A 12,613-nucleotide genomic window follows, 5' to 3' on the forward strand; every position below is an offset into this window, starting at 1 on the left:
TGGATTCTTAATGAAAATGGTAAAAAAAAGACCTATTATTTTCAATTCTAATGTTATACTAATTTAAGGATATAAAAAAAAATTGAACTTTTTATTCAAAGAAAACATTTACAAAATAAACCAACAAGTCATTTAACATTTTAATGTAAAAAGTTTAAACTTTTAATATGAAAAATAATAATTTATTAATACAACATAACAATAATACATGACAAACATTTAAAAATATTTGAACTATTTTATATTTTCTGAAATTAAAACAAAAAAATTAGTACATCCACACAATGTACGGGTACATATAGTTATAACTAAAATAGAGTACTTTTTTCCAAATAAACAAATTTTAAAAGCTTGATCAAACAAACTATAAAATTATTCCCGTAAAATGTCTATTTATAAATATTTAACTAAAGGATCCTTCTATCATGTAGAACGAGATTCAACCTTACAAAGGTTAGTTTTTCTATGAAATACCTGAACCAAATAAAGTAGGATGATACAAAATTTACCAAAACATAACCTTTGTGATACTCCAGTACTAAATATAATTTCATTCAATTTCAAATTTTGATATGGACTATTTACCTCTCATCCTCATATAACTAGAGGCGATGGAACAAGTTATTTCACGATTTAATCCCAACCCATCCTAAAATTAAAAATTATCCCTTAATGCTTGTACCAAATGAGCCCTTAGTTACAAGTTTCAGAATTACATACAACATATACAATTAGAGAACTAAACCAATATATGCATCCACTTCCCTTGGAAATTCGAATAGAGATGAAACACAGATTGGAGGCATTTATGCAACAGGAACTTTGCAGCAAATATCAAAGATATCTTCCATAGGAGCATGGTCACCGGTCCCTTCATCCTTCCATGCATACAACAACTGCTTCCCTTTAAACAGAAACATCCCTCCCTGGTATCAACATACAAACGAATATTACTATCTCGACATAAACCAAGAGCTTGACGGAAATCTTGATTGTACGGGTGTCAAATGAGCGGGTTGGACTACATTTGGGTCAAAATGATATACGGGCTGGATCACAACCCACTCAATAGTTTCTCGGCTGACGATGAGCCAACTAATTTGGACTAAACAATACTCCCTCCGTCCACAAAGTTTGTAAGGATAAGATCATGCACAACCCCTTAAAGAAAAATTTAATATAAGGTGCAATTTGACTAATATAACCCTACTATCAATCATTATTAAAATGGTTTGTACTTTTTGAAAATTGTAAAAACAACTATACTTTAACATTAAAGTAGTCTTGTAACTTTTAAATGGTTACTTTTCGAAATAAGTAGTTATGTAATTATTAAGGGCAGAATTGAAAAAAAAAAAAAGACTAATTGTTTCTTGATTGTTTTAAGTGACAATCAAGTTTTGGACAACTATTTTTAGTATACATGAAAAACAATAGTTGATGGAGAGAGTAGTTCATAACCCCAAGCCGTCCAAGTCAATTTATGGTTCATTTGTTCTTTGTTACTTTGTCTAATTACTAAATCAAACTAATAAAGCTTTATTCTTTCGTTTATCATGGCTATATCAAATAAATCAAACTCAAAAAGGCCAACTTTTCTCTTTTTGGATAACCGTGGTGTCCGGGCCAACTTTTGCGCAACAGCAGGTACCAGGTAACTATATCGATCAAGGCTAGAACAGATGGGAAGAATTCTCCTAGTGTTTTTGTCTCCATCTGAGATTTGAACCTGAGACCTCAATGCTCTTAACCACTTTATTGGCCAGTAGGCCACACCCTTGGGTGCAAGCTTACTTTTCTATGTTCAATAAGCTTTTGTATGGGTCAATTTGGGCTTCATATGCAAGCGTAAATTGAACCAATCTTTTACATGAGCTAACTTTGGCTACATATGAAATACAAATTGTCCTAAGATTTTAAATGAGTTTAACTTGGGCTATGCCAACTAATATATATCCAGACTAACCCGCTCAAGTCTGGATGTATTGGACAGGTTATATTTTTATGGGCTAAACATGACACCCCTAGTTCATGAATAACAATGCAGCAGTAGAAGAAAGAGCTTAAACCTGCTGCAAGACACCACTTCTGTCATCAGGGGTTGCTTCAATGGTGTAGTTCTTCGTAGCTTCCCGCAGTTCATTGAATCTAGAGAGCACTTTGGCCTGACAAGTAAAGGGAAAAAATTAGTTAAAGATCAAGTCATTCTCATGGAGCTGAATGATCATTTTTATGAAGGGGAACTCCTTGAGATCATTACACTAGCTGGGTTGAAAAATGTGCGGCCAACACCATAATACAGGCCTAGAACATCGTATGCCTGAGATACAAGGAAAGTGTCAAAATCTTCAAGAAAAAATCGTGGAAGGCTGAAGCATTCACATAGTTGTGGATAGGCAGATACTAACCTTGCGGTCTGGATCAGCATACAAGCAATCCAATGGAAATGGTAACTGGCCATAAATATGAAGAAAAAAAGAATCAGCTCAGGATCCTTCAAATATACAATCAAGTTGTTGACAGCATGATGAGTTCACAGTTTAAATTAAGAAGCATGCCACGGTACTAAATAACTTTGGGTTACCTAAGAATCCTCAATTTTCATTCCACCCTTTTAAACCAGTTTCCTTCCGTTGTCAACGAGTTGGTCTCTTAAGACAAATTTAATCCAACTAATGTATGTCTACAACACCAGCCTAATATAAGTGTACCAAAATCACTAAGTTTACTTCCAATTAGTTGGCATCGAACTTTATGAAATACAAATTAAGGAAGCAATTTAAAATACTCTATTATTATGTTCTTTGATTCCAAAATCGGAACTATTTTAATGAATCAGTACTGCAGCTTTAGCTTATAAAAAAGGCTAGATCTGCCGTGCATCAGATGGAGCTAGGCAGCTTCTGGAGTATTGGAGTTCAAAATAAATGCATCCTTACCACACCAGATGTCACTTATAGAGGCAAAACATATTAACAGAGAATAGAATATGATCTCTTTTTTTTCTCTCAATTTCATAACCATGTCTATTATTGGTTATTTGACCAAACATAATGAAAACAAACAGTGCCCATAAATCATGAAGTCTAGTCATTGTGTTACTTAAGCACAATTTCTGAGATATACTTGCTAGTCCTCCTTATGTAATTCACTTCGTAGGGAAATCAACTTTCCCTTCTAGTCCAGATACCGAGATAAACACCAATATTTGGAGACCTAACTTTATTCAACATCAAAGACACATCACAAATGAAAAGTCACTATGTATGTTGTGGGACATCCCTTTATTTTCTTAAACAAACATAGCATGCAAAACAAGAATAAAGCAAAATGCCAGACACAGAACGAAGGAAGGATTCAAGTCCCTGGATTAATTCCCAACCCTTATTCTTCTTATTATTGTATAAATTAGTTATTACCAAAGCTCCATTTTTAATTGACGTTTTTCAGTACCACATGTTTTAAACTTATAACATGTAGATATCAAACCTCCAATATAAGTCCACATTAGCAGCAACAACAACAGCAGTGCTCTTTGTTATCCGTGGTGTTGGGGCCAGCTTGTATGCACCTTAACATAGAAAGTTCTTGATATTTTTATTGGTAAAATCTGCATTAAGGTTATAATACTCCTAGATAAACAATAGGTTCAAAATCCACATACTAATATGACTAAAAACTCATTTGCAACAAGTAAATATCACCTATATAGATTTTTTTCTTCCAGTGTCTTCATACATATTCTTAGCTAAGTTTGCATTGGTTCCAAGAAATTATAGCTCTTTCGAGACAACTTCTTTCCCCGTGATTTTAGGTCTACCTAGTTCCCTTTAAACACCTTCCATCACCATAGTTTCACATCTACAGAACGATGCATACGTAGGTAGGTCGATTAAAGACATGAACAAACCATCTCAAGCGATCTTCTCTCATTTTATCCTCAACTCGTGTTACTTGCACCTTTTGCCTAATATGCTCATTTTTAATCTTTTCTAATCTTGTATAACCACATATCCATCTTAGCGGTCACATCTCTGGAACACTCATCTTGTGAATATGTTGGATTTTAGTAATCCAACATTCACTACCATATTGGACTGCTACGAAAAACACCATCGGATTTCAAAGTAGCACGATCTAATTCGAAAATTTCACCCAATTGAGCACGTCGAGCATATTTTTTCACAGTAGCAGGATCAGGTGTCCCTGCTTTTTCAGGGTAAGAAGGGGTAGAGAAAATGCCTCGAGCCAATGTTCGAATACCAGGCGCTATATAACATTATTGGTATAATTGTCCTTTAGAACTTACCTTTCACTTTGATAGACATCCTCTGATTACATAAAACCTTAGTGGTAGTTTTCCTTTTCAACAACAACACCAACATATCCAATATAATTCACAAGTGGGGTCTAGGAAGATAGAGTGTACCCAAACCTTACCCTTACTGAGCTGTTTCCGAAAGACCCTTGGCTCAGTAGTTTTCCTTTTCAACCATCTAACATTCTATGAGTAACGCTCATCTGCCATTCCAGTCTCCTGAAACGACAAGCCTAGATATCTAAGCATTTGGCACCACTCATCTAGCCTCATCTCAACTTCACTCTTCTCATGGGGACTAAACTCGTCGTGCATGTATTCAGTCGTACTTCTATTCATCCTAAACCCGTAATCTCTAACTGCTTCCCCATTGATCAAGCTTCTGGTTGACATCCTTGTTGGTTTCAGCAATCAACACTTTTGTCAGCAAATACACCCCATAGAACCATTTTGTATTTTGTTGGTTAGCTCATTCATAACTAGGTAAACAAGTAGGGACTCAATATCAATCTCTGTTGTAGACCCAATGTTATAGGAAATCTTTTTTGTATCTCCTACTACTATTTTCACACTAGAAACAACTTCTTTATACATGTCCTGTATGGCCTTGAGATATTTAATATGGACTATTTTCTTTTCCATCACCCCACCACAAAGGACCTTTCATGGTACTTTATCATATGTTTTCTCTCGATGACACCATGTTTAGATCTTTCTTGATAAATTTTGATCAATCTTATTAGGAGAAATATAGCCTTTGTTGTAGATATACCATGCATAAGTCCATATTGGTTCTCTGTTTAGGACATACTAACTCTATATTTAAGTAGCAAAATCAAGCAAACTTCTTCCAAATCAGAATAGAGGCAAATTCGGACAAACAGTATCAAATTTCAACCGACGACATATAGTTCTATGCTTCCAAACTAAGGTCAGTCAAGAGTTAAGGCAAGTCACACTATTTTCTTGCAGAAACCACATTTTGACATTTCTTGAATCAATTATGTGGTGTTTGTTTGTGGACTTGACTTGCAAATAAAGAGATTTAAGCTTGCATGTCAACTTTAATTCATGAAACTGAGAACGCAATTGTAACTTGAACTTGAATAAATTTTTTCAAGTTAAAGGCGTATTTCGAGTAAGTTTCACAAATATTCAACTTCCACTCATGGATTTCAAATTTGAATGAAACAATTCAAACAAAAACTTCAACTTTGAATTTAAATATGTTTCTGAAGGAACCTTAAGTTCATGGAGTCAATTGAGCCAGAAGTTTGATATGACATGTATGACCTTAACTAGCTTATTTGAAACATTAGAAATAATATGTCAAAGAACTAAATCATTCGAAGTAACAGCCAAGGTGAAATGAAGATACCCTTTCAGCAAGAATACGTGCTTTGTTAGGAGCACCAATACCAACTGCAATTAGCTTTACACCAGCAGAATCAAATCTCTCCTTTGTCTCTTTGAGTGCTTTAGCAAGTTCCCAGCTAACAAACAGCAATGCATATCGAACAAGAATATCAAAAACAAAAATTGTATATAAAACACCAAAACAAAAAGTCTTGATAGAAAAAGTGAGGTCATAATTTACCAGCAAGGACAGCCAAAATGCCTCAGAAGTGCAACAACAGCTACTCCCTGGTGAAGATAACGACCCAATAATAAAATGTAATTATGCTACCAGAAAACGTAGGTCAGCCATTTGAAATTCATGAAACGGAGGTAGGTAGCTCCATGATAACATAGGCATCAAGCCCCATTTTTCCATTTAAACCATATATGCACCACCAAATTGTTTGCCTTAAGTTTCTAATCTTTCCTGCCCCTATTAAGTAAATTTCCATTTTTTTTCTTCTTTATTGCTTCAGTCAGCCTGGGCATACCTTAAATATGTACTAGTTATACTGATATCTTTTTATTATTATTTATTTTTTAATGACCATGGTGTCCACACTACCTTTAGCACACCTCAACTAATTCCACGAGATACCTGCACCTCCCACCAGCACAGGTATACCACCTAGGCTAGTACAAATGAGAAGAACCACCTACTGTTTTTATTTCTAGATTTAACCTACGACGTCAAGGCTCTCAACCACTTCATTAGTCACTAGTTGTATTGTTATAGTAAGAAAGGATTTCTCTTTACAGTTTGTCCGGTAATTGTTAAATATTGTTTCATAATGTATCATATTGTGTTATATTGTATCATACTGTATTGTTTTAAGATTGTATTGTTCTCCGTCATTACATAATGTCACACATCCATAATTTAACCAATAAACCTACTAGAAAAGTAGGATACGTGGTAGAACTACTATGAAAAAGGCAGTATAAAAGATGAAATATAATTATTAAAATTGTTATCAACCTGTATTTATAAGGTTAACCAATAAACAGAAACAAAAATAAGATGAAGCAGAAAAAATACAAAATAATCCGAGTCCACAGAAACTACTGTCTCCTTAAGAAATTTAATCCCACTGTACCCGAGGTTATGGATTGGATTAATTTCCCCCAAGATAAAATGGATTAATCCTGTTAAAGAAATAGCGGTACCTCAAACTTCTTTAACTTCAGCGAACTTAAGAACAACAAGAAGTCACACAGACTCAGTCGATCGACACTTTGATTTTGAGAGAAAAATATATGCAGAGAAGGAAAATTTCAGTGTTTGAAAAAACGAAAAATGACTTCCTTTTATAGCCATTTTCAGCAAGAAACGTGTCTGTTCAGAAAAATCTGTTCAGACCCGTTTTTTCGGAAAATGTGTCTGTTAGGAAAATAACGGCTTTTCGAAAAGAGTAACAACTTTTTGAAATGTTACCGTTACAGAATTTATTTGATTAACAAAAATTGATTCAATCACACGAATTAATTCTGTTAATTAACTAATTAACAAACGTTCTAAATTAATATAAGAGATAATATTAACAAAAATTGATTCAATCACATCGTTTGCCGAAGCCGAAGCGAGCGACGACGCGAGGGGCACCTCTTTTTAGCTCTTTAAGAAGTAAAGGAAGTGTTTTCTTATATAAGGACAACAATTTCCCTTTCTTTTGCCGAAATGGGAGAAATGACTTTTCATTTGCACTTTGCTTCATTTTCACTCCAAAATAGTTCCTCACTTTTCATATTCTCTTTTTTTTTTTCCCTTTGCACTTGCTAAACCCAACAAAAATAATTTTAAATAAGGGATCACACCATATCACCAAATACGATCATTACATAAAATGGATCTTCGATTTAAATCAAAAGATACAATAGATACTTAAAAACGTTCTATTTAAACTAACAATACAATACCGTACTGCTGTTAACAACCATCCAAATTAGGTGTTAGCAATCCAGAAATTTGCACAGCACATTAAAACAAATAGTTGGGAAGATGAAAAGAAAAATCCCCAAAAATAGGAAATTGAGTTGTTAGAATTGTGAAATAGCAATACCTCATTTTGATCCCAAAGGACCTCAAACTTGACGGACTGACCAGTAGCAGTGAAAATTGAAACATCTGCAAGTACATCACCAATGTCTTGAGCAAAGGCAGCGGTGGAAGCAGCAGCTTTAGGCACAAAACTAGAAATTCGTTTTGGCGTAGTGGCGGTGAGAGGAATAGCAGAGGAAGGGAAAGGGTGAAGAAACTTGAAGGTGTTGGGAGTGGGAGAGAAGGAACAAAAAGAAGGAACTTTTGTAGCAAATGTTAGGCTACTCTGCTGGAGAGATGCCATGGTTGCAAATTGCAAGTGGGTTGAAATGAAAATTTGTGGAAGAAAAAATTGGCAACTTCTTAGCCCAATTTTTCTAGCTTTAGTACTAGATCAAAATATAACCATCCATTATTATTTTTATTTTCGTGGCTTTATTACGTTTAGACTAGACTAAATTTATCATTCCAAAATCAAAGATATAAAAGGTTGTCATCAAAATAAGTCATAAATAAAATAATACATGGATTATCCCTAAATAAGAGAAAATTTGTAAGTTAAAAATATTTTTAACTATGATAATTTTTGTTAGGTAAAATTAAATTCGTTCATTTATGTTATGTGTAGGTTAAAATTATTATTAACTATAACTATTTTTGTTAGGTAAAATTAAATTTACTCATTTATATTACGTGTGGTATAACTTGTGTTACTATTTTTTGTATTTAGGCATAACTTGAGTCACTTAACTTATGTTTTGGGCTTTAATTTTTTTTTGCCTTCAAATATAATGTGTCACTAAGCTTATGTCTTGGAGTATTACTAGTGTCTTAACGTAATTTCTTTTTTGTCTTAAGACATAATTTATATCATTGAATATATACCTTATGAAAAAAAATTAAGTTAAGATTTTTTATTTTATTTTTTTCGCTCGGTGACATTTTCAATTATTATTTTTATTCAAAGCTCTGAAGGAAAAGAATTTGAACATCATATTTTAAGTGGTCACAATTAATGACTACTCCAAAATAGGGGCATTAGTGCGATGGATCCCAAAAAAATAATCATAAAAAGATATAATATAAGGTTTTTTTATAAAAAAAAATTATATGGTTAAGGGTCAGATTTCAATGCACAGGGCTAATATTCTTATTACATAATTTCACAATCTCTCTTGTTCTTCAAAAAAATAAAAACTTTTTTTAAATTATTCATATCTAAGATGCAATTTTTGTAATTGCGCGAATATTTGACTAACGAGCGATTAACAAGATAACATTATTTAATTAGGTGAAGTAGGTAATTTTCAAAAACTAAGATTGTTTTATCTGTTCATTGTATGTGCCACTAGATGGAATTAATTCGTCAATAATATATGTTGATTGCGTTAAATTCCACTTGATCCTACGAATCTATAGTCTAAATTCCTTGCTTTCATGGCAATTGTGGTCCTCTTCACTTATGCAATTGATGGTAGTGTTATAAAAAAAATATGCTTCTCGAGGATTTAGTTATTACAATCGTCAATCAATTGAGGATAGACAGATGTAGAAAAAATGTAGCAATAAAAGTATTAAGTTAAAAGTAACTGTGCTCCAATTAAAGCTCGTAACTGTTGGCATGTCGGATTGAAGAAACAACGCAAGGACTTAAAATCTATATCTTATTAGTATTATATAAATAACTATATAATGGAAAGAAAGTTGAATGAAAAAAGATTCGTAAGAAATGTGTCAGGTATATATAGGTCAAATAATATAAAACGGAGATGGTATCAACAGATCGATAAAACTAACGACATTTTCCTCGATGTTTTCTACCAAAACCATGATCATACTCAATATAGAATATAGAAATCAAATACAACAACTAAAAAACAGAGACAATACACTTTGAGATACAACATACACTGCTAAAATTCATCACTCAACAACCCTGAACTAAGTTATAACCAAAATCCAAGGACCATTCAGTATGTCCACACACAAAGTAAGACATAAGCTAACAACAACAGAATACTGGGAACTCACACACCTATAAACTTCAACACTCTTCTCCAAAACCTCCTCATTCATAAATTCAACATATCTTTTCAAACACTTCCACAACTTCTCCACAAAAGATCTAACACACTCGAAAACAACTCTCCCACTCAAATCAAGAATATACCTTTTACTCATTGGCACAGTTAAAGCAGTACTAGTTGACACTCTATCATCCATTTCTGTACTTGTCAAAATTTGATGAGAAGTTTTGACAAATGTTTCTGTTGCACCATTACATAAGGTCACCAGCATTTCTCTCATTTTCGCTTCATTCTTCGGATTTGTCAAACCAGAAAAGATTTCATTGTAAGTGTTGATATTCATTGTTTTGTCAAGATAAACAGTAACAAGAGTGCTCACAAATATTTGCACACAATTCCCTATCAGAGTATCAACATATTCAGGAACAGAGTAACCCTGTTTAACAGAACAAAATGTAAGTACCAAATTCCTGGCGAAACTCCCAACAATTACAGAAGCAAAACCACACCCTGCATCAGAAAACAGTTTATTTAAAACCTGATCGAACAAATCATAATCCAATTCCTCTGTTTCTTGATTACAACAACCTCGAAGAACTCCGATAGTTAAAGCACTAGTAACCTTAACAATTGACTCTGAAAACTCATCTGAATTAGTAATCTTGGAAATTTGCTTCAGACTTTTTGGAATTTGATCAGAATTTGATAACATAAACTCCTTTAGATCTTTAGAGAAAATCCCAATTACATCAGCAGAATCAGACAACATTTCAGCTAAAGAAACAACAGAATCAAGAAGCTTCAACAATCTTTCCCTCTTTTTAACCATAGATGGTGAGTAAAAAGCTTTATATGCACCAAAACCAGTAACACCAAGAGCTCCTAAAGCAACAAGCAAGTTCTTGTTTTTTTGAGTATAACCCATACCCTTTTTTATTTGTTTCATATCCATACAATTCAGAGCACAATCTCCTTAATTCTCAAGACTCAAACGGGGTTTGAAAAACAGATTGAATAGAACTTGCTTAATGTAGAAGAATATGAACGGATTTTTTCTTTTTTTATTTTTATTTTTTGCCTTTTTGGGGTCAGAGAAGCTAATCCGGTAGAAATTATACATGTACTATGAATCTTTTGATAAGAACGACTTAGATCAGGACAACTGGTGGGGTCTCTGCATCTTCATTCACTCTAAGCTTGCAGGTGTCCACATTTTTGTGAGCTTAAAAAAACATATTGTCTAATTTTAAAAAATCATAAATAAAAAGATAATTTTATCGATTTGATCGTTAAAAATATTTTTGAAATTTTATAAATAAATATAAATATTTTTAAAAAGAATAAATGTTTTTTAAATTCAATAAGATGATCACCTAGTGAGACAATTAATACTTTTTAGTATAGTGATCAACTAATATAAAACATAATTAATAATTTAATTTGGTAAAGAAATTAAAAAATAAAATTAATAATTTAAAATAAATTATAAATATTTAAGCTAATATTATCTCTTATTTATGAAAATAGATTTATTTTGATCTCTTAAATATAATTTTGAGCATATTTAATATTTTATCACTTTACTAAAGTGGAGCATTTTTATATGTACTTTGAAGGATCAAAATAAACATGCTCTCATAAATAAAAGATAATTTTAGCCCAAAATAAACCTACTCTCAAATTTAAAATATGTTTTTTAATATACTATAAAAAAAACACAGCGTAAACAATAATTTATACACGTTTTTCGTTTGGCCATGAATTCGGAAATTTTAAAAATAGAATTATTTAAGTTGTATTTTTGAAAATAAATATATTTTTTAAGTTTGTATTTGAACATAAATTTTTATATATTTATAAGTGAAAATAAAATTTATCGGGGTATTTGATATTTGATAGATTTTTGAAGAATCTTTTTTACCACTGATCTAGTAAATAACGAGAAAATGCGCTTCAATGCACTTGTAGATAAGCTGAGCGTATATCAAGTACGTACAATGTTGGATTTAGAGTGGGTTCAATTAAATCCACTATTTTCCTACTCAAACTACAATTTATTGAATTTAAATTTTAAATTCGCTTTTGAGCTAAGGTATTAGAGAACCGTGCTGGTATCCATAGAAGTACTGAGTGTATCGGGGCTCAAAAGAAGAGAGGAACACCACATGAAAGAAGAAGGAGATTGAGGTACGCCTAGAGGAGTTGTGTCGCATGCTCCAAAAATAGTACTGTTCGGTACTGCAATTTGGGGTCCAACATGTTTTTCTTCCGCGTGAATAATTGACTCATTAGAAATCTCGTCATTTGAAATCACCACTGAGGAGGAAGGAGGAAGAAACTCTCTCCATTGCCCGCCATTAATATTACTGTTACTTGGTAATGAAGTTGGTGAAAGATCACGAGCAGAAGGAGGAGGAGGAGCCACCTATTCATGAAAATTAAACCTAATCAATAATTAGTTAATATAGCTAGTAATGTTTCCTAGTTTATGACATTTAGCAAACTTACACTACTTAATTACTTATCATAGTTATAAGACGAAATGGTCTAATAGACCCTTGTACTTGTATCTGTTTGTATTCCCAACCCTTCTACTTATTCTTTTGTTATCTGAACCCCTGAACCCATCTAAACACAATATTTTAAACATAATTTTGATATGGTATGATGTGTGTTGTACAAACACATACACATTGGCAAAAAAATAAAAAATAATCCACATATGAATATTAATATAAAAAAATACTAAATTTAAAAGATAAATAAATGAAAAGAAAAAAAAAGGGAGGGGAGTCATCTTCTTCAAACATTTCTGCCCCCAAACATTCCTGC

General features: G+C 32.6%; 3 protein-coding genes across 3 annotated transcripts in view; all 3 read right to left on the minus strand.

Moving 5' to 3' along the window:
* Positions 1-504: 504 nt before the first annotated feature.
* LOC107011891 (prostamide/prostaglandin F synthase) lies at positions 505-8,144 on the minus strand. The gene is made up of 7 exons (XM_015211572.1): positions 7,777-8,144; positions 5,916-5,962; positions 5,697-5,811; positions 2,409-2,453; positions 2,261-2,320; positions 2,070-2,165; positions 505-926 (listed from the first exon to the last, which is right to left on the minus strand). Exons 1-7 carry the CDS (start codon positions 8,056-8,058, stop codon positions 807-809), a joined length of 765 nt encoding a protein of 254 aa, XP_015067058.1. The 5' UTR covers positions 8,059-8,144; the 3' UTR covers positions 505-806.
* A 1,423-nt stretch (positions 8,145-9,567) lies between these two features.
* On the minus strand, positions 9,568-10,896 carry LOC107010517 (protein PHLOEM PROTEIN 2-LIKE A10-like). The gene has a single exon (XM_015209805.2). It carries the CDS (start codon positions 10,731-10,733, stop codon positions 9,696-9,698), a length of 1,038 nt encoding a protein of 345 aa, XP_015065291.1. The 5' UTR covers positions 10,734-10,896; the 3' UTR covers positions 9,568-9,695.
* An 866-nt stretch (positions 10,897-11,762) lies between these two features.
* LOC114076158 overlaps positions 11,763-12,613 on the minus strand; it is a 3,309-nt gene continuing 2,458 nt past the window's right edge. Inside the window, exon 2 of the mRNA XM_027915038.1 lies at positions 11,763-12,206. Within this exon, the coding sequence (XP_027770839.1) occupies positions 11,877-12,206 (330 nt within the window). The 3' untranslated portion in view covers positions 11,763-11,876. The remainder of the gene's footprint in view (positions 12,207-12,613) is intronic.

Source organism: Solanum pennellii, chromosome 2 (genome assembly GCF_001406875.1).
Source record: "Solanum pennellii chromosome 2, SPENNV200".
NCBI classification, from domain to species: domain Eukaryota; kingdom Viridiplantae; phylum Streptophyta; class Magnoliopsida; order Solanales; family Solanaceae; genus Solanum; species Solanum pennellii.

Bases quoted from the DNA above. Each gene is read 5' to 3' on its own strand.
- LOC107011891 (XM_015211572.1), bottom strand. From the start codon at position 8,058: ATGGCATCTCTCCAGCAGAGTAGCCTAACATTTGCTACAAAAGTTCCT. The intron at 5,812-5,915 runs GTAAATTATGAC...GCTGTTTGTTAG, and splicing joins CATTTTGGCTGTCCTTGCTG to CTGGGAACTTGCTAAAGCAC. The intron at 927-2,069 runs GTTTAAGCTCTT...TGTTGATACCAG, and splicing joins GAAGTGGTGTCTTGCAGCAG to GGAGGGATGTTTCTGTTTAA.
- LOC107010517 (XM_015209805.2), bottom strand. From the start codon at position 10,733: ATGGATATGAAACAAATAAAAAAGGGTATGGGTTATACTCAAAAAAAC.